The 26,528-nt window shown below is 42.8% G+C and overlaps 1 protein-coding gene across 6 annotated transcripts in view; it reads left to right on the top strand.

Moving 5' to 3' along the window:
• Window positions 1-23,533, top strand: part of HOMER3 (homer scaffold protein 3) — a 48,832-nt gene extending 25,299 nt beyond the window's left edge. For 3 of the 6 annotated variants that reach the window (XM_087951695.1, XM_087951692.1, XM_026683154.2), the window contains 5 exons: window positions 135-256; window positions 3,603-3,759; window positions 12,918-13,025; window positions 19,503-19,583; window positions 21,455-23,533. In XM_087951695.1, the coding sequence (XP_087807821.1) occupies window positions 135-256; window positions 3,603-3,759; window positions 12,918-13,025; window positions 19,503-19,583; window positions 21,455-21,643 (657 nt within the window). In that variant the 3' untranslated portion in view covers window positions 21,644-23,533. Of the gene's footprint in view, window positions 1-134; window positions 257-3,602; window positions 3,760-12,917; window positions 13,026-16,198; window positions 16,471-19,502; window positions 19,584-21,454 lie in introns of those variants that run through there. The other 3 variants (XM_087951701.1, XM_087951712.1, XM_087951716.1) reach the window with 2 other exon arrangements.
• Window positions 23,534-26,528: the final 2,995 nt, after the last annotated feature.

The raw sequence follows: 26,528 nt of genomic DNA on the forward strand, positions 1-26,528 counted from the left end.
AGATGCCTTTTTTTGTATGTGTGTATGTGGGTGTGGGGGAAAGGATAGAATAATTCCTTAGCAAGCTGCCTTGAAGATAGCAAAGTCGACCTCGCCCTTCACGTGTCTGACTGTCATGTTCCTTTGCTTGACAGATTCTGGCCAGCACCATCATTAGTTCCAATGGTCCCGGAGATGACAAACTGTTCCGGAGCCAGAGTGCTGACATGGAGATGACCACAGAAAGAGAGCGCATTAAAAAAATGCTCTCTGAAGGGTGAGCGACCAGTTACGGAATGATTCACATGGATACCTAATCTGCATTTCATTTTACACCGAATGGTTTAACAAAAGCAAATGGATTTATCAAGAAGATGCTGAGATAGTATTTCCTTTTTTAATTTTTTTTAAATGCCAGTGGATTTGTTACTTTTCAGAATCTTTTGCTTTGGATTCAACCCCCCAAATGTCACCCCTTTAACTTAAACCAGGTCAGGAAACAATTACCACAAAAAATACTGGAACTCTGCTTTATTGATATAATAGGCTATAACATAAGAGTATAGAAAACCTGATGGTGTTTCTCTTGTACACTAGAGGGAATTGACATGGGGCAATCTGGAATTTCTTTCCTACTTTTTCCTGTCTTTTCAAGCTAAGCTTAAGCTTTGCTAATGGCCGTCACATATCTTCTTCATGGCTGTCTCCACACGTCTACAAACGGTGCTTTAGAGTGAGAAAATAGCGTGTATCTACAGGTCTTAAAACAGCCACATTTTTTCCTGTGGCTCACATGGCAGCTTCAAAGGGCAGCTGTGTAATCCCAGGAACAGATCGAACAGCTTTTACAGCATTGCACACCAGAGCACTTCCTTCTCTTTAAGTATACTATTTCTCTCTCTCTCTTTCTCTCATGCGCACAAACACTTTGTTCTTTACTAATGGATGAAATGCTCTTTTTTTAGAGTGCCACATTCAGCTCGTGATGAAGATTTCCTGCTTTGCTCCTTTAGTATTCACTCTGCTGTGCATTTTGCTCCTGCTAAATTCAGATCTCTAGGAAAATGTCTAAAATTAAATGCTAAATTAGAGTATGCACTGATTATTGTACCACTCATTTCCCCGCATTCATTGGCATAATTCTCTCTATTATCGGTGTACATGTATGTATTAATAAATACCTGGGGTGGAAAACACACTAATGCGATTCCAAGAAATAGCTTTTTTATAGTTTTTATCAATATTGGGCATTTTGCATACATAGGTACAACTTTATGCATAGCCGCAACAATACTGTCTTTTGCAGTGTTTGAGAAATGAACGTTGCTAACACAGAGGAAGCATAGCTTCCTCACAAAATTTTCAGTTTCTTGCTAATTTCATCTCGTGTGGTATTGCTGCTATTATTTTTATTTTGTTACAAGCCGTTCTAGGAACTTTTAATTCACTGATGCAGTCTGAGAAACTTTGAATGCAGCCTCCAGAGACCTCTAACTTTTGTTATCAAGCTGTAATTTTTCACACAAGTGAGCAAGAACGTTTTGAAATAAGTTACTGCAGCATAGACTGTGTCCAATATGAATTGCGTGTAAATTCACTTAAGTCAAATTTAACTTTTGTTCGGGCCTCCTGCACTACTCTTTCAAGAGTTGCCATAATTACACCACCAGTTCTGAGATCAGAAGTGATTGTTAGTCCAGATGAAATTGTGCCACTTTTGTTTATGTTGAAAAGCTCCCATAAAAATGTACCAAAGGAAACAAAAATTACTCTAGGTTCATTGCTTCTGCTTTGGAAATATGAGTGAATCCTTTTAGAATCCCCCAAATCAAGGGAGAAATTAACTTTGAGAAAATTTTAATGCAGCTTGGAATGCAGAAAAAAAAAACACTATTGTAGCAGTCAGTGAGCTGCTAAGCTGCTTCTGTGTTCTACATGTGACATGACTGGTGGGACTTCTAGAACTGTGGTAATTCAGACAAATTAGCTATAGTAGCAGGGTGTTCTCATCCTGTTTCTTTTTTTGCAGTTGTATTCCCCCTGTAGGCTCTGTACTTCGACTCTGTTATCAAAATCCTGGGAAGGAAAGTAGAATGTTGGATTGGGTTTATTTGTTCATCAGGTTTTTCCAAAAACATGCCCCCCTCAAACTGAATCAGGACTTGTGATGCAATTTATTCATTTCCTTACTCTGAGCCCAGGTATAGATTCCCACCCTGTTTCTTTCTCTATCCTGATATGTCACCACGAGGGAATGACCTGGTTCTTTTTCTTTTTCCTTTTAACACACAGCATGGTGTACTTAACAAGGGAGGGCCTACTGGATGTATTTAGAAGTGCCAGCACCAATAATTTGAAAGCTGGCTATGGTTAACTTGTTTCCACGCAACTTGGACACACAGTTAATCTTTGCTGTGTTGTGGCAGCTGATGCCTTTTAAATACTAAAGGTAAACGTTAATTTAAAAACACCAACTAGCTTCCCTCTGGGGATCAGTGTGTCTTCAGAGTTGCTCTACTGCAGTTCCCCAGAGTTTTTTCTTGATAGAAGGTAAGATTTAATGCTGTATTAAATCGATAATACTGTATTTTAATAGTGTTTTTACTTGGCTCCTAGACACGTTGGTGACAACCATATTGATTCAGTTGAAACTTTCCTTCCCTATCAGAAATACATCTTGAAAGCAATATGAGAAACAGCAGTTAATTCAAATACAATTGCTTAATTGCTCATTGGGTATGGTTATTTTTAGAGTCTGTTTATCGTGCTGCCTTTGAAGTCCTTTACTTTGAAATTCAGGATAACTATCTCCAAATCAGTGGTGGGATTCAATTTTTTTTTACTACCAGTTCTGTGGGCGTGGCTTGGTGGGCGTGGCAGGGGAAAGATACTGTAAAATCTCCAGTCAGGGGTGGTATTTGCTGGTTCTCCAAACTACTCAAAATTTCCGCTACCGGTTCTCCAGAACTGGTCAGAACTTGCTGAATACCACCTCTGCTCCAAATATACCTGCCCTCAAAGCCCTTGTTAGAAAGCCTCCCCCTACTTTGTTGTCCATTTTTATTAACAATAGATTAATGGAAAGTATGTCAGCTGCTGTAAGAAAGACAGAAAGGTACAGCATAAGTGAAATACAGATTAACAGAGTTGGAAGGGACCTTGTAGGTCATCTAGTCCAACCCCCTGCCCAAGCGGGAGACCCTACACCATTTTTGACAGATGGGAGTCTGGTCTCTTCTTGAAAGTCTCAAGTGATGACGCTCCCACAACTTCCGAGGGCAACTTCTGTTCCATGGGTTGATTGTTCTCACTGTCAGAAAATTTCTCCTTATTTCCAGGTTGAATTTCTCCTTGTTCAGTTTCCATCCATTATTCCTTGTCTGGCCTTTGGGTACTTTAGAAAACAGCTTGACCCCTTCCTCTCTGTGGCAGCCCCTCAAATATTGGAGCACTGCTATCATGTCTCCTCTGGTCCTTCCCTTCACTAGACTAGCCAGGCCCAGTTCCTGCAACCGTTCTTCATACATTTTAGTCTCCAGTCCCCTCATCATCCTGTCTGCTCTTCTCTGCACTCTTTCTAGAGTCTCAAGGCTTTGTATCTTTCCTCTCCCTGTGTCTCCCAGGTCTGTTTGCGAAGTCCAGTGGGAAGCTGAATTTTTCACTCTGCAAGACAATAACAACAAACTGGTGGCTGCCTTGCGTGAAGCTAATGCCAATGTGGAGCAGTGGAAGCAGCAGCTGGCAGCATATCAGGAGGAGACCGAAGCACTGCGCCAACGAGTGAGTGGAGGCCCAAGGGATTCACTCAAGGTTCTCCACTGGAGGAGGGAGAGGGAAGTAGGACATCCCCACCAGGGGTGGGATTCTAATTTTTTTTTACTACCGGTTCTGTGGGCATGGCTTGGTGGGCGTGGCAGGGGAAGGATACTGTAAAATCTCCAGTCAGAGGTGGGATTGGCCAGTTCTCCAAACTACTCGAAATTTCTGCTACCAGAAATTATTAAGAAAATATTGGAATGTGCTGAAATGAGTAGATTGACATTTGAAATTAGAGAACAAGAAGATAAACAATTCTATGAAGTTTGGGACCTTTTCTATCAATGGCTAGATAATAAAATATAATATTAGAATATTTAGAAACTTAGGAAATAATGAATAATGAATATATACTTCTTCTTTTTTTTCTTTGATAGTATCTTTATAAAATTTTATTAAGGTAGACTTGGTATGACTTTATGATTTGTTATAAAATAAATTAAGTAAATTATAGTTATCTCGTTAAAGTATGAATTAATAAAATTATAGTCAAATGATTGTTTAATAATGATATCAGGCTATATAATTGTTGATTGATAATATGAGCTATTATGTAACATAACTACAATGGAGACTATGAAATGGATGCACACAAAAAAGTGGTAAACCAACCGATACACTGTCTGTAAATTCATGAAGGAGGATGATGCTTTTATGTTTTATGTTTTATGTGTTTTTGTTCGTTGTTAAAATCAATAAAACTTTTTCTCAAAAAAATAAATAAATTCTGCTACCGGTTCTCCAGAACTGGTCAGAACCTGCTGAATACCACCTCTGATTCCCCCCCCTCACAGGGCCTATCACCCTGGCTAGTGGAAGCCCTCTCTTTTCCACCATATTCCTTTGAGGTCTATACAGGTACTCCTTGACTTGCAACGGTTCATTTAGTGACCATTCAAGGTTACAGCAGCACCGAAAAAAGTGACTAATGACCATTGCCGCATCCCCGTGATTGCATGCTCAAGATTCAGGCGCTTGGCAACTGACTCATATTTATGACGGTTGCAGTGCTCCAGGGTCATGTGATCCCTTCTTGCAACCTTATGACAAGCAAAATCAAATGAGGAAGCCAGATTCACTTAACCACTGTGAATGACTAACTGAACAACTGGCCTTTATCTTAACATTCACATGTACAAATAAAATGTTGAAACTCTCAAACTTTATTTTCACTTCCATAAATGCGCCCTCTTCATCGGTTATAAAAAGGGAAGTATTGACATTTGAAATAACTAAATAAAACAGATTAAGCTGCTGAAACTGTTCTGTTTCTTATAAGATTTTTTAAAAAAATTAGGATAGTTGTAACAAAATGGCATTGTTTTCCTTTCCCCGCATTGTTTATGTTTCTATTGGTGGTATAAAATAGCTAGAAAAACCTATTTGCTGAAAGATGTTTTAACAAAAACATTGAATGAGGTGCATATTTGAGTTCTTAGAATTTCAGCTCTCATTCATTGTTGTGAATTGTTGTCTCATTCATCTGTCGTACATTTTCCATGGTGAAAATAAGCTAGGTTAAATACAGGCAGTCCTTGACTTATGGCCTCAGTTGAGCCCAAAATTTTCTCTTGCTAACTGAGACATTTGTTAAGTAAGTTTTGCCCCATTTTACGACCATTTTTATCCCAATTGTTAACTGAATCACTGCAATTGTTAAGTTAGTAACATGGTTATTAAGTAAATCTGGCTATCCCATTAAACTTTGCTTGTTAGAAGGTCGCAAAAAGGGATCACATGACTCTGGGACACTGCAACTGTCATAAATATGAGTCAGTTGCCAAGCGTTGGAATTTTGATTATGTGACCATGGGGATGCTGAATCAGTCATAAGTGTAAAAAACAGCCATAAGCCACTTTTTTCAGTGCCATTGTAACATTGAACTGAATGAACTATTGTAAGTGTGTGTACCTGTGTTGAAATGTTGGAAGGGAGGTGACTCTCTAATAAATACAATCAGTTTGGCTTCTCTGTGTGGTATTTTGCAATGTAAAAAAATACATGTTGCTATCTGGCTTTTGGGTTGCACACCAAATTCTGATGGAGCATTGGTTTTCTGTAAGGCTTGGTGAGGAAACTATGGGGAAGGTACCACAAGGAAGCCCTTCTGAGGTTGTACATGTTATTTCCCCCAAATCCTGCTTTGTTCCACATTTCATTGAGGACCCAGATTGTTGGTGGCAATATGCTGATTCTGTAAACAGCTTAGAGAGGGCTGTAAAGCCCTGTGAAGCAGCAGATAAGTCGAAGTGCTATTGCTACTTGCAGCCAGCTAGTGCTGAGCAGTGGCAAACTTAGACTTTTTCCTACTTATTGAGTAAACATTACTGCTAAAGTGTGTGACAAGCTAGATTTAAGAAAGGCGGCCCAGAGACCTTCTTTTAACCTTCATTCACAATTTTTATTTCCTGCAGCAGCTTTGCTACCCTTGAGAATCTGTGTACGACTAAATAGATTTTATCTGTAGATCAATCCAGCCTCACTTTGCCATTCAGGCTGATTTGGCAATGAATAAAGCCATCATTTGCAGCATGTGCCATTTCCAACTCCTCCTTCTTCTCCTCCAGACATGCCATCCTAAAATTTGGGATTCCAAATTACATGGACATTCAGTCATTCCAAAGCAGAACTGATAAGACTTCACTGTTTCAGTTTTTTTAAATGTCTGAATTCTTGAATAGAGTGCTACACACGTATCATTTCATTATTTCTTTCAGACCTTCCCATTCATTTTCATTTTTCATCTTCCTTTGCTCTACTAATAGCAATAGCGCTTAGACTTATATGCCGCTTCACAGTGCTTTTCAGCCCTCTCCAAGCAGTTTACAGAGTCAGCATATTGCCCCCAACAATGTCTTTGTCTTCAGTGAGAGAAGAAAACAGTTGCTTTAAAATCTTGTTTGTAATGTTTTGGTGGGCATTTTACTAGTTATGCAAGGGTGCATTTATGCATTAATAAAATGTCACGTGGATTAAGTTGTAGATGCAGTCATATTATATGTGTCCACTTTCCCCAAAGGAGGCAAGTTGCATGTTTACAATGTTTACATTGTCTTGGGACAAATGTCAGATGACAAATGTTTTTTTTTCCTTTTGGGGGAAAAGATCAGTGAAGATTTCTGTCAAGTTTGTGTTTACAAATGTGAGTGTTTGTTTGCTCTTGTGCCTTAAAGTCAGCATTGACTTCTGCAGTTGCTAGGTCCCTGCATTTTTCTTGGCAACGTTTTCAGAAATAGCTTGTTCTTGCCCTTCTCCTTCTTAGATCTCCGAGGGAGGGAGTGTCCCAAAACCACAAACTGGCTTTGTGGGTAAGGCAGGACTAGAAATCATGCTCTCTGCTTTCTAGCCTGGTACTGTAAATACTACATCAAACTGTCCTTCTTCTATAAGATAAACATAGGAAAAAAATAAAGCTGAATGGATCAACAGTCTCCGGAAAGGTAGTCCCACCTCCCCTGCATTTTAAGGTGCTTTTCAGCACTCAAATTATGTTAGCTCTGCTTGATTCATCTTCCTCCTAATAATCCAGTAATCTGAAAGGTGTATTCTAATTGCTAGGCCTTACTAGTGAGTTCTCTGATAGGGATAGAAAACTCACTGGACAATTGGCATCGGCCACATTTTTATGCCCACTTCTCTACGGGCTTCCCCACCATAGCCAACCCACCAGTGTGCATTTAGGCTTGGTGGGGCCACCGCTGGTACTCTTTCCCCAGCAATTGTCCGCCAGTGCTCCTGCCCTGTCCCATTCTCCTGGGCAAGTCGCTGAAAGATGATTATCCCCGGGCGTTTCGCTGTGCAGGACACTTAAACAAGCCTCCCAGTAGCTGGGTGGGGTGAGTGGTGGCCTGAGGGTTGGGACGGGATGTGTGAGATGTGCACGGTGCCTCCAGCCAAGAATCCTTTGAAGTGCCAAAGAGGGGTGGCAAGCAGGATGGCTCCCCCCCCACCCAACCCAACTCTGCAGGGCTCCCTTGCTCTTTGCAGGACAGGAAGAGGTGGGCCCATCCTGTCCCTGCTGGAGGCAGGTCACCGGAGGAAGTGATGCATGCCTGGCATGGCCCCCTCAACAGCATCTTAGCCAGTGGTTGCACCCACCACAGCTGGGCTGCATAAGGAAGCAAGACAGCTGGATTGTCTAGATCAGGGGTCGCCAATCTTTTGGGCCTCAGGGACCACCAAACTCATACTTTTAAACCCGTGGCCCAGAGACCTGGGAAAATCCCCCAAAAAGTCTGCAGGAAAATTCCCCATCCCGTTTTCCTACCGATGGATCATTCTTTATTTGGGATCACAGGATACCATCTCCAGCTCAGTTCTCAGGAAGAAAGAGAGAGAGACTTTTGGCTTCATGAAAGGAAAGCAGCAGAAGCAGCAGAAGTCTTTCTCTCCCCCAAACTCTGCCAGAATGGCACAGCCTCTTGCAGCAGGATGCCTTGCGAGGTCTCGCTTCTGGCAGAGTTTTGGGGAGTGAAAGAAAGACTTCTGCTGCTTTCCTTGCATGCAGCAGAAGAAGAAAGAAGTGGAAAGAAGCAGCCCGGGGGCCAGGCCAGGCACATGGAGTGAGTGGGGCAAGTTCCCGCCTCCACCCTTTCCCCCCTCCCGTCACTACCTTGTGATGTTTGCAATGCAAGCGACACAAGTCTTGTATCCCCCTGGGCCATGTGGGTGGCGCAGCCTTGTGTTCCCGCGCAGTCTGGATTAATTGCTTTGGGGGTGACATTTCTCTGCAGACAACCATAATTTTCTCATGGGCCACCAGTGGTCCCTGGCCCACTGGTTGGCAACCACTGGTCTAGATTACATGTTTTCACAAAATGACTGACAAAGGTGAGTTAGCTAAGCCCCCTTTGAGCCAAATTTAATCCCCTTGAGAGATTGTTGGATTCATTTGACTTTTTGTTGTTTTCACAACACTCTATCCCTGTTCCTTCACTAACCAAGTTAAAACTATCATGGGAGCTGAGCCTCAGATTGGGAAAGATTGCTCCATTACTCAACAATCTCCCAACAGAAGCCATAGTTCTCATGCCTGAGCTAGCCATGGCTTTCTACAACAACAACAACAAAATTGGCAAAAAAATCAGAAAATAAAATATAGGCTGAATAGTCAAGACCTTGTTGATGATCCAAACTCTGTCAAGGATCTTGGAGTACTCATCTCTAATAACCTAAGTGCTAGAGCCCACTGTAACTACATAGCCAAAAAGGCATTAAGAGTTGTTAACCTAACCTTACGTAGCTTTTTCTCTGGTAATATTACACTACTAACTGGAGCAGACAAAACATTTGCTAGACCAGTACTCGAATACAGCTCATCAGTCTGGAACCCACATTATGTATCTGATATTAATGCAGTTGAGAAAGTCCAGAAATGGACAAGAAGAGTTCTCTACTCCTCTACTCATTGCAAAATACCTTATGCCGCCAAACTCGAAATTCTAGACCTAGAAAACCTAGAACTACGCCGCCTTCGGTCCGATCTAAGTATAGAATATAAAATCATACACTGCAAAGTCCTACCTGTCAATGAATACTTCAGCTTCAACTATAACAAGACAAGAGCAAACAATAGATACGAACTCAAGGTTAACTTCACCAAACTTGATTGCAGGAAATACGACTTCAGCAACAGAGTGGTCAATGTCTGAAATTCTCTACCTGACTCTGTGGTTTCTTCCCCAAACCCTAAAAACTTTAACCTTAGACTGTCTACTATTGACTTCACCCCTTTCCTAAGAGGTCTGTAGGGGGCGTGCATACGTGCACCAACGTGCCTACCGTCCCTGTCCTATTGTTTCTTTTATTTTTTTTTATTTTTCTTATATGTATCCATGTATTCATAACTATGTTTTTACTTATACCGATTATCTTGTAAACAATTGACAAAAATGAATGAATGAATGAATGAATGAATGAATGAATGAATGAATGAATGAATGAATAAATACTTGGTGTCTGTTGTGTTGCATCTACCACTCTGAGAAATTCTAGCTAACCTTCAGTATTAAAAACAGGATTGTCGAGGTATGGAATACTGAACTCAATTCATCTTTTAAGTTCTGATTTAGTAAGATTGTTCTTACTGCCTTAAGCTTATATTTACATCCATCAGAATAGGAATATTTCAAGTGTCCTCTTGTCTTTTTCTAAATTTGTAATTCTACATTTATATCAGGAAGACATCAGGGATTCTCCTTTTCTCCATTATTTTACTAGTGCATCCTTTTAAGTCTGTGCCAAGTTCTGCACCCCAACTCACTGAGCCATTCCCAAAATAAATCTTCCTTCTATGCTTCTTTTGTTTTCACTGCTGTTTGCAAAGCAGTGTCTGGAACAGGAGGAAGCCCAGCTACCTTTGATAATTTTGGAAAGGTGTAAAGCAATCATCCTTCCTTGGATCTTGCAGACTTGAGTGAGCAGTATATAACAGCCTCTGATTTTGTTGAACTCCTGGCCTAGTATGTCCGCTAACCAGGCTTTTTGTATGAAAGAATGGAAAGAAAAGGAGGAAGAGTCATATAAGGTCATTTACTTTACTTTACTTAAATAAAAAGCATCAGACTAGCATTTGTTTTCTTGTCTCAAGATTTTGTGTATAATGGATCTAGATCAGGGGTGTCCAACCTTGGCAACTTTAAGACTTGTGGACTTCAACTCCCAGAATTCCTCAGCCAGCGTTGCTGGCTGAGGAATTCTGGGAGTTGAAGTCCACAAGTCTTAAAGTTGCCAAGGTTGGACACCCCTGATCTAGATATTAGATATAACAGAAAAACAGAGTTGGAAGGGACCTTGGAGGTCATCTAATCCAACCCCCTGCTGAAGCAGGAGGTGCTATACTAGACAAATGGTTATCCAATCTCGTCTTGAAAACCTCCAGTGTTGGATCACCCAAAACCTCTAACCAGTTCCAGTGGTTAATTGTTCTTACTGTCAGGAAATTTCTCTTTAGTTCTAGGTTGGATCTCTCCTTGATTCTTCCTAGGAACCAGGAGGATCAACAGGCTTAGAACCTATCAGGAATTGCATTTAGAAAATTGCAATACTGATTTTGATTTTATGTATAGAAAAAATACAAATTTGAGGTATAAGAGAAGTCTGTGGAATCAGAATGTTTCTCAACATCAGCAATGTTAAGAAAGGCAGACTTCAACTTCCAGAATTCCCCCACAAGTATTTTTTATTTATTTATTTATTTGATTTGTCAATCGCTTACAAGATAATAGGTAAAAGTATAAACATGAGTAAGAATACAGGAAATAGGTACAAATAAATGGGGACAATAGGCACGATGGTGCGCTTATGCACGCCCCTTACAGACCTCTTAGGAATGGGGTGACGTCAATAGTAGATAGTTTGAGGTTAAAGGAGTGGGGGGTTAGAGGATGTAACAATGGAGTCAGGTAGTGCATTCCAGGCATTGACCACTCTTGCACTCAAATTTGAAGCAGTTTACGTTGAGTTTGTATCTGTTGTGCACTCTTGTATTGTTGTGGTTGAAGCTGAAGTAGTCATTGAATGGTAGGACATTGTAGCAGATAATTTTGTGTGCTAGGCTTAAGTCTAACCATAGGCGGTGTAGTTCAAGGTTGTCCAAACCCAAAATCTCAAGCCTGGTGATATAGGGTATTCTGTATGCTTTAAATATATCTTAAATGTGTCTTAAAGTATGCTTTAAGATGCGTGGCCTGCCTTCCATCTTATGAACTTCCTCATTCTTCTAGTGACATGCCCATCCACAAGTAGCAGTCAGCAAGTGACCTTCATCATGATAGGTACTTCCATGTTCTAAAACAACTTTTTTTAAATCCTAGAAGCTGGAAATGCTGAGAGCATTGAATTTTAGTATGCAAAGCGGATGCCTTACCTTTAGTGAATGCCCTTCTTTTAGCAACTACAAAGTGCCGGGTTTGATCATTTAAGAGCAATTCTGTGAATGAATAGAGAAGTTTGTGGCTTTAAGAAAGCTGATAAAGCGTACGTTTGCATTTGTGTTTGTGTTCGTGTCAGAGAGATTGAGAAGAAATAGCAGTGATTGCACTTGAAAGAAATGAAAGGGTACAGAAAAGGCAAAGCACACGTCTGGAGAATAGGCTAAATTTCAGGCAGCAATAATTGTACATTTCTCAGTAAGCTTCCTATTTATTTCTATTGTTGGATGCATCACTCCTGCTCACCAAATTGTTTCTTCAATGGTGCAGAATATGAGAGGAATCATTTGGGGTCTGCTATTTTCTGTTGCTGTTAAGATACATAGAAGCTGAATAACGAAGGGCTATTCTCTTTGGGACTGTCCATGCTCATTACACACAGTATTGTACCAGTAGTTCTGGAAAGTCCCTGCCTTTTGATAAGTACAGAGATGTAGAGATATATGAATTATATATTGTGTACATTATTGCATTTCATGCTTTCCTCTTTTTCTGCCTATTGCTGATTTTAATAAATAAGCATCAGGCATCATATTTTGCTAGCTGTGCCACATGTAGGCTTACTCTGGTCTGGATATAGGGATTGACTGGGAGGGCTCTGGGTGCAAACCAAATTGGAAATTATCCACAGTAATTTTTCAACATGCATTATATTAAGTTAGAAAAGGGCTGCATGGGTTTGATTGGGCTTAAGGTTGTAACATTCAGGGGACAAGACTGTGTAATCGGTGGGTTTGAGAAATAATCTTCTCAGTCATGTTGCTAACTTTCTTTTAAGAGAAATAAAACTCCATAAATTTTACAGTCCTCCTGTTCAAAGCAAACATTGTAATACAGTAACTCAGATACGGAAAATGGATGGATTGTCACGGTGGAACAAAATAAACAAATAAAAATTGTGAAGTTTGAGATCTTTTCCTCCACTTATCTCCCTTAAATAGAGCATTGGGCACAGATGAGAGTATTGCCACTTAGTGTCTTGATCTTGAACAATTTCAGGGCAGTTTGTGGATAGAAGACGATTCCTTTCCTGGTCTTTTTGTCATAGTTCCCAGTTCATCTCAAATCCATATCTTTTTCAGACTCAAGTTTATGGCCGTGATTATTTTGTAGCCCATCACTTTTCAACAATTCTGCTGACACTGTTTTAAGTAATCACCTCCATTCTCCTTCTCTCCAATTTCCCATAGGTGGCAGAGCTGGAAACCCAGAGAGGCCACAATTCCTCAAGCGATATCAGGAAAGAGACCTGCCCAGCTTTAGAAGAGCTGGAACAGTTGGTGAAGGCCAAAGATGAGGTCAGTAGCTGCATCCCAGGTGTCTGAGCCACCCCTCTAGAGCAGAGCTTATAAATCCAGAAGTCCACAATTAAAAACAAAAAAAAGAGATTCTGTGGGTGGTTTTATTATATAAGTAATTCTCCGATAAAGGAGAATAGTTGTAGCTCAGGATTGACATGAGGGGTCCTTGGTGCACTCTGAGCTTGTTTTCTTGAAGACATTTCATTACCCAAACTCAGTAACATCATCCGTGCTAGTAAGTAGCAATAGCACTTAGACTTATATACCGCTTCACAGTGCTTTGCAGCCCTCTCTAAACGGTTTTACAGAGACAGCATATTGCCCCCAATACTCTGGGTCCTCATTTTACTGACGATGGAAGAATGGAAGGATCTGAGTCAACCTTTAGCCAGTCAGGATCAAACTGCCAAACTGCAGGGAGCTGGCAGTCAGCAGAAGTAGCCTGCAATACTGCATTCTAACCACTGCACCAGTACAGCTCAAGGCATTCTCTGTATACCAGTAAAGGAGAATGTTTGTAGCTCAGGGTTGACATGAGGGGTCATTAGTGCTCTCTGGGCCTGCTTGTTTTCTTGCAGACGTTTCATTACCTGGCCAGGTCATGTCATCCATGTTATAGCCTATAAAACTACACAGGGCATAGACTGTGGTGGTTTATTTGTGGGTCTGCCTCTCTGCCTCTACTCATCCCATCAAGCCCACCGTAAAGGGCATGTTGTGAGTCCCATTGATTAAGCAGTGTCCTCTGATGGGATGCAGGAGGGAGAGATTTTTCTGCCACAGCGCCTGCCCTTTAGAACATCATTTCTCCACACACACCCCACCCCCAAGTGCCCCTCTGGGAGGTTAGATGGGACTCAAGCCTGCTTGCCTTTTGAAAGGTTCTAAAAATACGATTTTGTCAACCAACCTGGTTACATACAGTTTGGAGTCTGCAAGATGGTTATACTGATTGATCCGTGGCTTTTATATATTTTTTATTTTAATTTTGCTTTTAATTAGCTTGGTTATTATTGGTTTTCAGGATTACCGGTAGTCCTCGGCTTACGACAATTCAGTTAGTGACCGTTGAAAGTGCCAACAGCACTGAAAAAAGGGACTTATGGCCGTTTTTCACAGTTATGTTACTTCCAGCATCCCTATGGTCATGTGGTCAAAATTCAGATGCTTGGCAACTGGTTCCTATTTATGACCATTGCTGTGTCCCAAGATCATGTGATCTCCTTTTGTGACCATCTGGCAAGCGAAGTCAATGGAGACTTCTCCTTAGTTCTAGGTTGGATCTCTCCTTGATTTTTCCTAGGAACCAGGAGGATCAACAGGCTTAGAAGCTATCAGAAAATTGCATTTAGAAAATTGCAATACTGATTTTGATTTTGTGTATAAAAAAATACAAATTTGGGGTATAGGAGAAGTCTGTGGAATCAGAATGTTTCTCAACATCAGCAATGTTAAGAAAGGCAAACTTCAACTCCCAGAATTCCCCAGGCAGACTGCTTTAAGAGGGGTGGATTTCACTAAACAACTGGGTTGCTAACTTATCAACTGCAGTGATTCACTTAACAACGGAGGCAGGAAAAGTCGTAAAATGGACCAAAATTAACTTAACAAGCATCTCACTTAACAAGAGAAATGTTGGGCTCATTTGTGACCGTATGTCAAGGACTACCTATATTGGCTTTTTACACTTTTCCTGCATTTTGTTTATTGTTATTTGGTTCTGTTTAACTACTGTGAACCACCCAGAGTCACAGATGTGAGATGGGCAGCAGTACAAATAACACTAAATAAATAGCTACAATGAACCAGCCTAGAGTACAAACCCAGGTCACATAACGTGTTCATTGATCAGAGCCTTTGAATCCACAATTTTAGGTTAATTGAGTCAATTAGAGCAGTGATCCCTAACCTTTTTTATGCCGCGGCCCGGTACCGGCATCAGCTGGGCGCCGCGGCCCGGTACCGGCATCAACTGGGCGCCGCCATCTTTTTTTGATGAAAAAGTGCTTCCGGTGAGGTCACCGGAAGCACTTTTTCATCAAAAAGATGGCGGCGCAGCGCTCGGTGGGCTTTTTCGGTAGGAATGGCTTTCTACCCGGAAAAGCTCACCGAAGCGTGAGCGCCGCCATCTTTTTGATGAAAAAGTGCTTCCGGTGAGCTTTCTACCCGGAAAAGCTCACCGGAAGCACTTTTTTATCAAAAAAAGATGGCGGCGCCCAGCAACCAGCGGCCCGGTAAGACATGTTCCGCGGACCGGCGGTTGGGGACCCCTGAATTAGAGTGAAGCTACTTGCTCTTCAGTTGCAAAGGGCTCACGGAACCCGAGGCACTTCCTGGAGAAAAATGGACGGAGCGTCTGCATTACCTGAATTGTCAGTTTGATTAATGTGATGGTGCTGCCAGAACTCCTGGCAAGGAGATTTGACTGGGCTAGCAGGTGATCCGATTAAATGCATTGAGGAAACACATCTTCAGAGGTCACCAGTGCTGGTTTGCTTTTCCGTCCTTTACTGCAGTAATTAGAATTTGCATGGATCTAATATCCAAGGTGATTGTGCTGGGGGCGCATTGCCAACCTTCCCTTTCCTGGAGTTGTGCAGGAGAGATGATGGGTCGCCTGAAGTACGCCTGAGGTGTCTGAAAACATCTGTGAACCTCTGCCTATGTTTGTTGATACCATGTTGATTCCCTTTAAAAAACAAAACAAAACACTCCCCCAATTTTGCTCTCGTAATTTGACAAATTTCATGACTTTAATGACTGCAAAAAAAAAGGAACAGAGGATGGATCATAACTGCCTGCCCTGATTTACATAAAGCTGAACTGAACGATTTTGTGCCCAAATTGCACTAAGACCAGAGCACTGACATTACTATGAGGAAGGCACAAGCATAGAATTCCACGAGTGCCTATCTTGAAAGGAGAAGGAGGAATCCCCCCCAAATGTAAAACAGAAACGACAGTGGCGTCTCCAGGATCCTATTGCCAAATGCTACACCTTGTGCACCCGCAAACACAAATGGGAGCCAGTGCGACGGAGGTGCGCCTTCCCATCACACACAGCGAGCCAAACAAGCGGCCTAGCTAGTAATGGCATTACCGATGCATTATTGATGTATTGCTATGGCATGACTGATTCTGAAGCGCACGAATCCTCTTTCGCTATTCAGAAACAGAGCTCGACAACCTTTTGCCTCCAGCTATTTCCCCTGCTTACCGTGCCTTCAATGAGCCCAGATGGAGAAGAGACTCAGCCAGGGACAGAAACGCTCAGGGGAGCCACGCAAGAAGAAGGAACGCTCCACTCATGCACAATGACTGCAGTTGCCTCTAAGGGAAGACACAAAGCTTAAAAAGCAAGAAGAGACGAGAATAGGATCCAACTCACTCTTTGAAACTCGCTATTTGAAAAAAGAAACACACAGCTTTTGAAAACTTAAATCCACGGTGCCTACCTCCACAATTCACCAGCATGTAGAATTGGACAAAGTGGCGGTATTCACCCAAAATCCTTAACCTAGTTCCCCATTACTGCAGACCCTACTGTTAGATCTATCATCACTTATTCATGCTAATTGAGTCAACAGCAATTATTTTGGGGAAGCATTTCTACCCAGCTGCAATCAAATTACTCTAAGCAGTTTGATATGATTATGTTCCATTACATCAATGTCAACTGCTAGCGAACAGCTGAGATCTTTTTTTTTCCCCCTAGGATAATCTGTTTCCTAATTGGCCCATCAGGTTTTCCGGGCAGAGTGTATTCCACTGTTGTAATCAAGCCCATCCATCTTGCTGCTATTTCCCCCCACTTTTTTCCCCACCTATCCCAGCATTGTGGACTTTTTTACATCTTCACAAAATATGATAATGTGCGGTCCTTTGTGCCTTGAGTGCGAACTGTGGATTGGTTTGTTCTATGATCTATTTGTTTGCTTTCTTGGATACCCGTATTATTCTTAGGCATCTTCTCCAAATCAAAGTTCAAAAGCATCAATTCTCTTTCTATCCGGCATCTTCAAAATCCAACTTTTACTTCTGTAAGTGGAAACCGTTGCCTGCACGATTCTGATTTTTTTATGAGATTGACCTGCCCCACCCGTGACGGCAGAGGAGGCATGCTGCAGATCCCATCGGCCAGAGAATTCCAGCTGGCAGGGTCCAGGAGAGGGGCCTCCTCCACCGTTACGCCTGCCCTCTGGAACATCTTGCCTCCCCACTCCCCCGAGAGAGGTCAGCTCCAACCCCCCCCGTCTTCCATTAGGGCCTAAAGACCTGGCTCTGCCACTTGGCTTGGGGCACCAAAGGAGGGGCTTCCTGTTGGAAGTGGCTGATAGATTAATATCAGATTCCACCTCCGCCCCCCCATCCCCGCTCATCCTACCCCCTCCCTTCCCATCTTTTAGCTATTATATTTTGTATTTTTATATAGTTATATAGTTTTATATTTTAATATTGTAAGCTGTCCAGAGTAACTCTGTGGTAAGATGGGCAGCCAATAAATATGATAGATAGATAGATAGATAGATAGATAGATAGATAGATAGATAGATAGATAGATAGATAGATAGATAGATAGATAGATAGATAGATAGATAGATAGATAGATGGATAGACGGACAGACGGACAGATGGACAGACATGATAGCAGTCTTCCAATATTAGAGGGGCTGCCACAGAGAGGAAGGGATCAAGCTATTTTCTAAAGCACCCGAAGGCCAGACAAGGAATAATGGATGGAAACTGAACAAGGAGAGATTCAACCTGGAAATAAGGAGAAACTTTCTGACACTGAGAACAATCAACCCATGGAACAGATGTTGCCCTCGGAAGTTGTGGGAGCGCCATCACTTGAGACTTTCAAGAAGAGATTGGACTGCCATCTGTCAGAAATGGTGTAGGGTCTCCTGCTTGGGCATGGGGTTGGACTAGATGACCTGTAAGGTCCCTTCCAACTCTTATTATCTGTTATTAGATAGACAGACAGACAGACAGCAGTTTCATGTAAACATTAAACGGTGTTGGGGAGAGAAGATTAGCCTGTAGAGAGTAAGGGAGGTGACCTTGACAGAAGTATGCTAGAACCATTACTTAAACAAGGATGGCTAAAATATTGTTTGAGTCACAATAAACAAGTTAGTATTCAGAATATTCAGGCAGAGACTTCCATGATCCACTGTATTATGACAAGACAGGGATGCATAGTACAATCAGATTTGTAAGATTCAGTTATTATAGCAAATCTAAAAAAAAATAGTCGTTTTGGTCTTTTTGTGAATTTGATTTCCTGGTTTACCTAGTGTTGCTGACAGAGCCTTGGGCATTTGGATTCTGAGGGGTTCATATAGGCTGGTTGTAGGTCAGTTCCATCAACAGGCACATGGACCTAAAACCAGCCTACGAACCATTCAGAATCCAAATCAACCCTACAGCCAACCAGAGACGGCACCGACTCTCAACCAACCCACACAACTCTCCCTCACCTGCAGTTCATCTCCCAATGACCCTGACCTGATGTAACCTCCCTATCACAAGTCCCATCGCAAGAGTCACTGATGACTCACACCTGACCCCCCACAAGACCCTCACTTTGACACCCACACCTGAAGCCCTTATAAACAGAAGAACACTGGCATCCCCTAAACCAGGGGTGTCAAACTCGTGTCGTCATGGCGGCATCACGTGACATAGCACAATTCCCCCCCCCACCCTTCACCAAACTGGGTGTGGCTAACGTGTGACACATCCAGCCTATGGGCCGGGAGTTTGACAGCCCTGCCCTAAACTCTGCTGAAGATATTATCTAGTCTGGTAATGAAACATTCGGAAACCAGCCCACAAGCTCAGAGAACGGATCTTCACCTTCATCCTACACCCAAACTATAGACACTTGCCACAATTGCAAAGGAGCAAGCACATCGCTCCATCCAAGTCCTGCCACAGGTCATCTGCAAGAGTGACTGATGCAGTTTGTATTCCATGCCCAAGGGAATCTTCCCTTATTGCTCTCAGGATTGCCAGGTTCATTCATTAGGATTTTTGAGAAGATACAGATAGTTGCAAATGTAGCTCCTCTTCCCAGTTTATGGCGTCTGTTTCCTTTGAACAAAATACTTGGAGGTTAAAACTACACCTCACAACTTGAGTTGATTAGAACACTCACACAACATCTGGACCATGAAAAGATCCCCTCACCTGTATTATGTGAATCTTCTATTGAGCAGGATTTTTTTCCTAACCGCCCTCTCCGTTTGCAGGCTCCTGTACCTGATCATCAGTGCCAAGAACTGAAGAGAGCAGCCATAATTTGAAGACGATAGTCCAAAAATGTTTCATTTCACCTGAAAGTTTAATCTGCACTGTTTCCAAAAATAAATTGTGGAAGTACGAATTACATTTTTCACGCTCGGTTTTGTTTTAACATAGCTTCTCCGTTTTCTTTCATGACATTCTCCCTCCCTACTTACGCTTCAGGAGCTTCAACAACTGAGAAGCCAAAAGGGGCTGCAGCAGCAACCAGATGATGAATACGAGGAAACTCGTCAAAAGGTGCAGGTAACAAAGACAATAGAGAGTGAGAAATGGTGATGGAAAAAGTCCAAGGGAGGACATGACAAAATACCTGTATGGGTGGTTTCTTTGCCACCAAGCAGCTTGGGTTGTGAACAGTTCTGACATGATTCATTTCTTTGTTTCTTCCTGATTTGCTTTCCTCTTGACCCAAAGGTGCTTTTTCAAGAGGCAACTGGACTTTCTGGTTTTTCTTTGAAGACGTTTCGCTTCTCATCCAAGAAGGTTCTTCAGCTCTGACTGGGTGGTGGGGAATGGAAGGATTTATACTCCTTGCAGACAGCTGGTCATTTGCATTCTTTTATTTAGAGAGTCGTTAAGGCCCTCTGGAGGTTTATCTGTGCCCTCAGGGTCTACTGTCTACTGTAGATCTGCACATGGCTCACTGCACTGTACTGCATATGCCCTGTTGCTCAGTTTGTGTCTGGGTGTTTTATCCTTGGGGTGGACAAGCTTCTGGGAAACGAAACAACCACTTCATAAATGCCTGGCACAACATAGGAGAACAAACCCATCAGGACGAGATTCAGCAATCCATCTTCATTTAAAAGACAAAGGCTACTCTTTGGAAGACAGCAAAGTCCACATTTTGGACAGAGAGGACTGCTGGTTTGAAAGAAGGGTCAAAGAGGCCATAGATATCAAAATTGAACAGCTCTCTCTCAACAGAACGGGAGGGATATGACATCATCCATCTCCAGTCTACAACACAATCCTTTCAACAGTTCCAAGAAGGCTCCACACCCATTTGCACTACTCATCCTTCCATTCCCCTCCATTCAGTCAGAGCTGAAGAAGTGAAACGTCTTCAAAGAAAAACCAGAAAGTCCAGCTGCCTCTTGAAAAAGCACCCTTGGGACAACCATGATCCAGATGACTGAGAATCTCGATAGACTTTCAACCTTCTGGTTGACGTTATTTCTCTTAATCATAGCTTATGAATATTTGAAGCTGCCTTACGTCAGATCAGATGCCTCTAGTCCAGAATGACCAGTATCCATAACTTTGTCTGGGTTCCCACAGGGAAAACTTTTCCCTTCTTCTGTAACAGAAAGGAGGAGATGCCTGGGCGGGGGGAAGAGGGGGAGAGTCTGCGTAAGAAGCTCAGGTTCTTCTTCAAAGAGCCAATCCAGGCCTTTCCAAGGTCATGGATATTTGATTTCCAGGTGAATAAAATAGAATAGAATATTTTATTGGCCAAGTGTGATTGGACACACAAGGAATTTGTCTTGGTGTAAATACTCTCAGTATACATAAAGAAAAGATACATTCGTTAAGAATCAAGAATCATAACGTACAACACTTAATGATAGTCATAGGGTACAATAAGCAATCAAATCATACTAGGAAACAGTCAATAGAAATCCTAAGGATACAAGCGACAAAGTTACAGTCCTACAATCACAAGTGGGAGGGGATGGGTGATAAGGAGTGATGAGAAGATTAACAGTAACAGCAGCGCACTCTTTGTAACTAGTTGAACAGTGTTGAGGGAATAATTTGTTTAGCAGAATGATGGAGTTCGGAAAAAAACTGTCCTTGTGTCTAGTTGTCCTGGTGTGCAGGGCTCTATAGTGTCGTTTTGAGGGAAGGAGTTGAAACAGTTTATGTCCGGGATGTAAACATTTTCACAGCCCTCTTTTTGACTCGTGCAGTATACAGGTCCTCAATTGAAGGCAGGTGGGTAGCAATTGTTTTTTCTGCAGTCCTAATCACTCTTTGAAGTCTGTGTCTGTCCTGTTGGGTTTCAGAACCAAACCAGGCAGTTATAGAGGTGTGCAGATGATAGACTCAATGATTCCTCTGTAGAACTGTTATCAGCAGTGGTTGAGCACTCTTCCTTGTTCTCTCTTTAGGACCTAGAGAGACAGAACACAGAGCTGGAGCGGCGCTTGCATTTGGCCGAACGGTCTCTCTCAGAGACGCTTTCTGAAAGGGAGAAGATGTACCAGGAGGTATCCAAATTGGCAGAGATCATGGACATGAAAATCTTTGAGCTGAGTGAGCTCAGACAAGACTTGGCTAAACTCGTGGAGAGCAATTAAACCAGGAAACAGAGGAAGAGCCAACCCTCCTTTAACCCTGGCTTGGTGGGCGTGGGCGATCAGTACGCACATGAAATGAAGACTGCTTGACTTGTCCAGTGGTTGCATCCTTTCTCCTCTGTGGACACTTTGGGAGAAGCGAGTCTAGAGGAGGTAGCGACTGGAGAGGACCTCCAAGCCAATTTCTCCAGCCTTATTTTCCTTTCAGATGCTTCCATTTCTATAAACCGTGGCGTGTTTTTTGCCTATCCCAAGGCAGTACGATGGGTTTTTCCAGCCCAGTAGTTTTTGATAGAGAATTCTTAACTCTTCCCCTCAGCCATCCTGAGGCACCAATGGCCGAGTCAAAATCCCCCTATTGTTCCTGTAACCCTGGTGTTGTGTTTTTAGCAAGACTGCTTTTTATAGATGACTAAAAGCTTCCGTGTGCAGTCGAGCACTCCTACAGAATCCATTTTGGGAAGAAATTTTGAGAAAGGACGATTCTTCTTTTCTCTCCTTTTATTATATGTATCGTGGGGAGGGCTGTTTGTTTTTAATCTCGAAATGAGCACTGAATATTTTTTAGCAAATCTGCAAACTATGAGAGTCTGCTCAAAAAACTGGAAAAAAAGAAAGGCAAGAGTGGGAGGGTGTGAAGGCCACAGTGAAAAAGGGGATCCCTAGGAAGGGTGTGTGTGTGCGCGCGCGCAAGCCGCACCATTTCTCAGTTTGACAGCTGCCAAACACTGATGAATTAGGATAGACTAAAGGTACCTTCTTTCTCTCTTTGTCTGACAAAGCAATGCAATTCACACACAGCACCAGGCAATAGATTCAGAAGTGGGGGGAAAGGAGGGAGTTTGTAGGAACGCAAGTTCTGGCATGCACTGCTGTTATTTAGCTTCCTTCAACCTGGCACCATGATAGCCAGGAATGATGGGAGGTGAATACTCAGAGAGCGCCTGGTTTGGAAAGGCGTTTCTTGATTTAATTCCCCTTTCCTTGTCTTTATTACTTCAGACACGAGGCTTGAAAGAGGAGGCTAACCTGTCATGTCACTCAGAGAATTATTATAAGGGGTTCAGTTTTGCCCTCAGACAGCCCTGGATTTGTTTGGAGCTAAAGTCATTCTCTCCAGTGAGCCAGTAGAGCTTCCTTAGGAATCGACGGATCTGCTCCCGTTCTGAATTAGAACTCTAGAAAGACCGCATAGGAAGGCGGGCTCTGTAGCACTCCCATGCCTGCCACAGGTTTGCATTTTCAGGCTTTGAGAATGGAAAATGAGACAGAAAAGGGCACGGTGGTCCTTGCTCTATTGTTACCTACTTCATGGCACCCTGAGTCAGTCCTTGGTTTCCCTTCTCACTCCCAAAAGCAAGAGAACGGGGTGGGAAGCAGCAGCTTCTTTGGCAGCAACTGAGCTGACCTAAGAATGTCTTATCGACCTGACATACAATATCTATCCCAGATTGTGTCCTAGTGGCGCATAAAAGGCAGGCAGCTGGCCAGGGACGGAGAGGACTGAGTTAGCCATGGGCAAATAGTCTACGTCTGCCTGTGAGACATAAGGGCCTTTGAGAATCCAGCACGCTTCTGGAAAGGTAGCAGCAGCAGCTTGTGAAAAGATCCCTCAGAATGGGCTGAGCATTGCTTTCTGGAGATGTGATCTGCAAAGAGAACAAGCCTCCCCCCTGCTCTCCACCCCCCTCCCCTCCATTCCCCCCTCTCAAGAACCCGAGTCTCTGGGCTTAGTTACAATATGGTTCTTCTGCTCCTTTGGGTACTGTTTGCAGTTTGATAACATGGTAATAATGGTGTCAGTGAAAGTTTTTTTTTTTAATTGATATTTTCTGGTTTAGTGCTATATGGTTGGAACAATAACCCAAGAAGTGATTTCTATGGACAAAACCTTTGTGTGACTCTCTTGAATTTCTTGCAACAGCTGCAACAGGCAAAGGGAAATCCCGCAGGGAGACCGACATGCATCGTTCTAAATTTAACTTTCCATTGTAAGATTCTAACACTTTTTGATTTTTAACGTAAGAGTGAGAACATAAGAAGAATCTGGTTGGATCTGTCCTGCCTGTTGCACCCAGCATCATCGTTTCCAGCATTGGCTGAAATAGCTTAGAAGGAGGAGATGGGGGCTTTGCGGTTTGTCCCTTGCAGTCAGTAATAAGGTACATTACTTCTAAGACTGGAGATCCTGGTTAATGTCTAATGTAGGGTACATGCATTTGTTTGTAATCTTTCAAAGTCCATTAAGTCAACTTTTCATTTGGAATCATTATATATTGAAAGAGAAAAATTAAGTGATTCCCAGTGAAATCTGCAAAAGTGACAGGTTGAATAATGGATTTATCAGTCCAAGGCTGGAAGTAAAATACCTCATGTTGTTGCCTTCCTATTATTAGTGAAAGAAAAAGTAGATCCCGTCATAATTACATCTAAACAGCTGGAGCCAGAATTCAGAGTTTAAGAATACATTTGAACCTGTGTGATTGTCCTTAAGGATCCTGATTCATGTTTAGTGGAGGGTTAATAAGACGGTCCAAGTCTCACATTTTCTTCTTTGCCTTTTTTCCCCCCCTTTTCATGGCAGAAATTTAACTGAAATGTTGGTTTGATATCAGCCACTCTTGCTTAACACTACAGGGCTGATTGTGATAAAATTTGGAATAACCTCCCCAGTGTACTTATACATATCCAGGTAAATTGAAACCCCACTCATAGCAAGCTTATAGCTCGGTGATGAAGGGAAGGAACCAGTGGTGGGATTGAATTTTTTTTACTACCGGTTCTGTGGGTGTGACTTGGTGGGCATGGCTATGTAGTCGTGTGACTGGGGGAGGTCAAAAGACAAACTCACTTTCTGGAGCAGGGGGTTGGACTAGATGACCTCCAGGTACCTTCCAGCCCTGGATTACTGGGCTGTTTCAAAGCATCCTCTGAAGCTGCGTCTAGTGCCAAGGTTTGTGGTCCTTCCTTCCTCTCCTTTTTTCCTCCTTCCCTCCCTCTCTCTTTTTCTTTCTCTTTCTCTTTCTTTCTCCCCTCCCTCCCTTTCTTTCTCCCATTCCTCCCTCTTTCTTTTTTTCTTTCGCAGGACCCCACTCCAGCACCCCGTTTTTGGCCTGGTAGGCCTCTTGGGAGCTGAAAAAAGAAGCATTTTAGTGGGGGTGGGGAATCAGCTGTGCCATGCAATTTAGATTAGCTAGAAAGTAAGAAATCCGATGATTTCCTGCTTTCTAACTCATCTAAATCATGTGGCACAGCTGATCATCGGAAATACCTGTTCTGGCAGAACTGGTAGTATTGTTTACTATCAGTTCAGCCAAACCAGGCCAAGCCAGTAGAATACCACCACTGGAAGGAATAGGTGACCTGCAGGTCTTTTCTTTTCCAACTTCTTTTAACAGTTTCCTTCCACTTGGATGAAATCGGGGCACCTTAGCAAGACCTGAGATGGCAAAAAGATCGGCCTTCTCTTTCCGGAGACCTTCTTGTCCTTCTCTGTATATTAACTCTTTTCTTAAGATCAAAACTAAGCTTACCGCTGTTTTGCTCCTCTGAGATCAAGTCAGGATGATTCCCTGACGCTTGAGCTCATTGTCCTGCCCTGTGAGAGACAGCGCAGCTCCTTCTACTGTCCTTGAAGTCACCACGGTGGATCAGGACAGGAACGGCAGTCGCGGGCCACGGGTGGCTCCGTAGGCTCTTTGCAGGGTTGGCAGTCTACGGAGGTTTCCTGATTTTTGTCCGAAAAGGGATTAGTGATGCGCTTAACATCACTAAAAATAAAAAAACCCCTCACTTGCTAAAAGAACAAAACAAATGTAACCCCCTGCAAAACGATCGCGTCCTGGCTGCAGAAAGGCTGAGCTCTGCTAGATTAAGGGCACGGGGGTCAAATCATGCAGCCAGGACTATATCAAGCCATTTTATGCCCGGCATCTCTGCCACTGGAGGGGTTCTCCTTTCCTTGTTACAGCCAGTCCTGAATGGAAAGGATATTTCAACGCAAAGGAGGTTTTTCGCTGAAAGGGGACTTTCTGCACGACTGGGACCAAAATCACAGCTTGACAAACAAGCTTTTGCACAGGAAAGCCATCCTGTCTCCCTCTGCCTGTCCCTCGTTCTAATGGTCCAGGCAGCAGAGATGGAGCTATGAAGGGGGGGGGGAGGGGAAAGGATGAATCTTCTGCTGAGAAAGTGAATTGTTCATTTATTCAGGAAAGAATGTAGCAGTTGAAGAAGGCACTCAACGACTGCAAACCATGGAGGGATCACAGACCCCATTTTGGGCCCCCCCCACACACTAGAAAGGATGGAGGAAGCCCCACTGTGCCTTTCTGTAAATCGGTCCTTAGCATGCACTACGGTCACATCAAGCCTGTCACCTGGAGACCTTGGTTAGTCCCTCAGTACTTTCAGTCTTCCTTCCCTTGGGGTGATTTCCTTGTTCATTTTGGTTGAACGAACCCATTCTTCTTGTCCTATTATCTTCAAGTGATGAGGATTCCCTCCGCGTGTTCATCTGACTTTTTTTTTTTTCCAGCAAGTTGCCAAGTTTTGGATCCAGCGTACAGTCTCTTGGCTCCCCATTCAAAGCCTTGTTCTTGTTCCAATGAAAGGCTGTTAATTGACTATTTTTGCAACATGAACGATTGGGGACAATTCCAAACATCTCTCTTAAGCTGCTTGTCTCTGTCTTGCTGGCTGGAAAGGAAGGGGAGCTTGAGACATGGCCGTCTAGATGCAAAGCTTTGACAATCACACTGTTCTGTCCAAATGCTGGTTATCATGTCCCTAATTGTTGGCTTCTGCTCCCGCTTCACCTTCAACAGGGCTCTCCAACCTTGGCAACTTTACAACTTATGGACTTCAACTCCCAGAATTCCTCAGC

This window comes from Notechis scutatus, chromosome 1 (assembly GCF_049901735.1).
Source record: "Notechis scutatus isolate UNSWTSFEM ecotype Mainland chromosome 1, rNotScu1.2, whole genome shotgun sequence".
NCBI classification, from domain to species: domain Eukaryota; kingdom Metazoa; phylum Chordata; class Lepidosauria; order Squamata; family Elapidae; genus Notechis; species Notechis scutatus.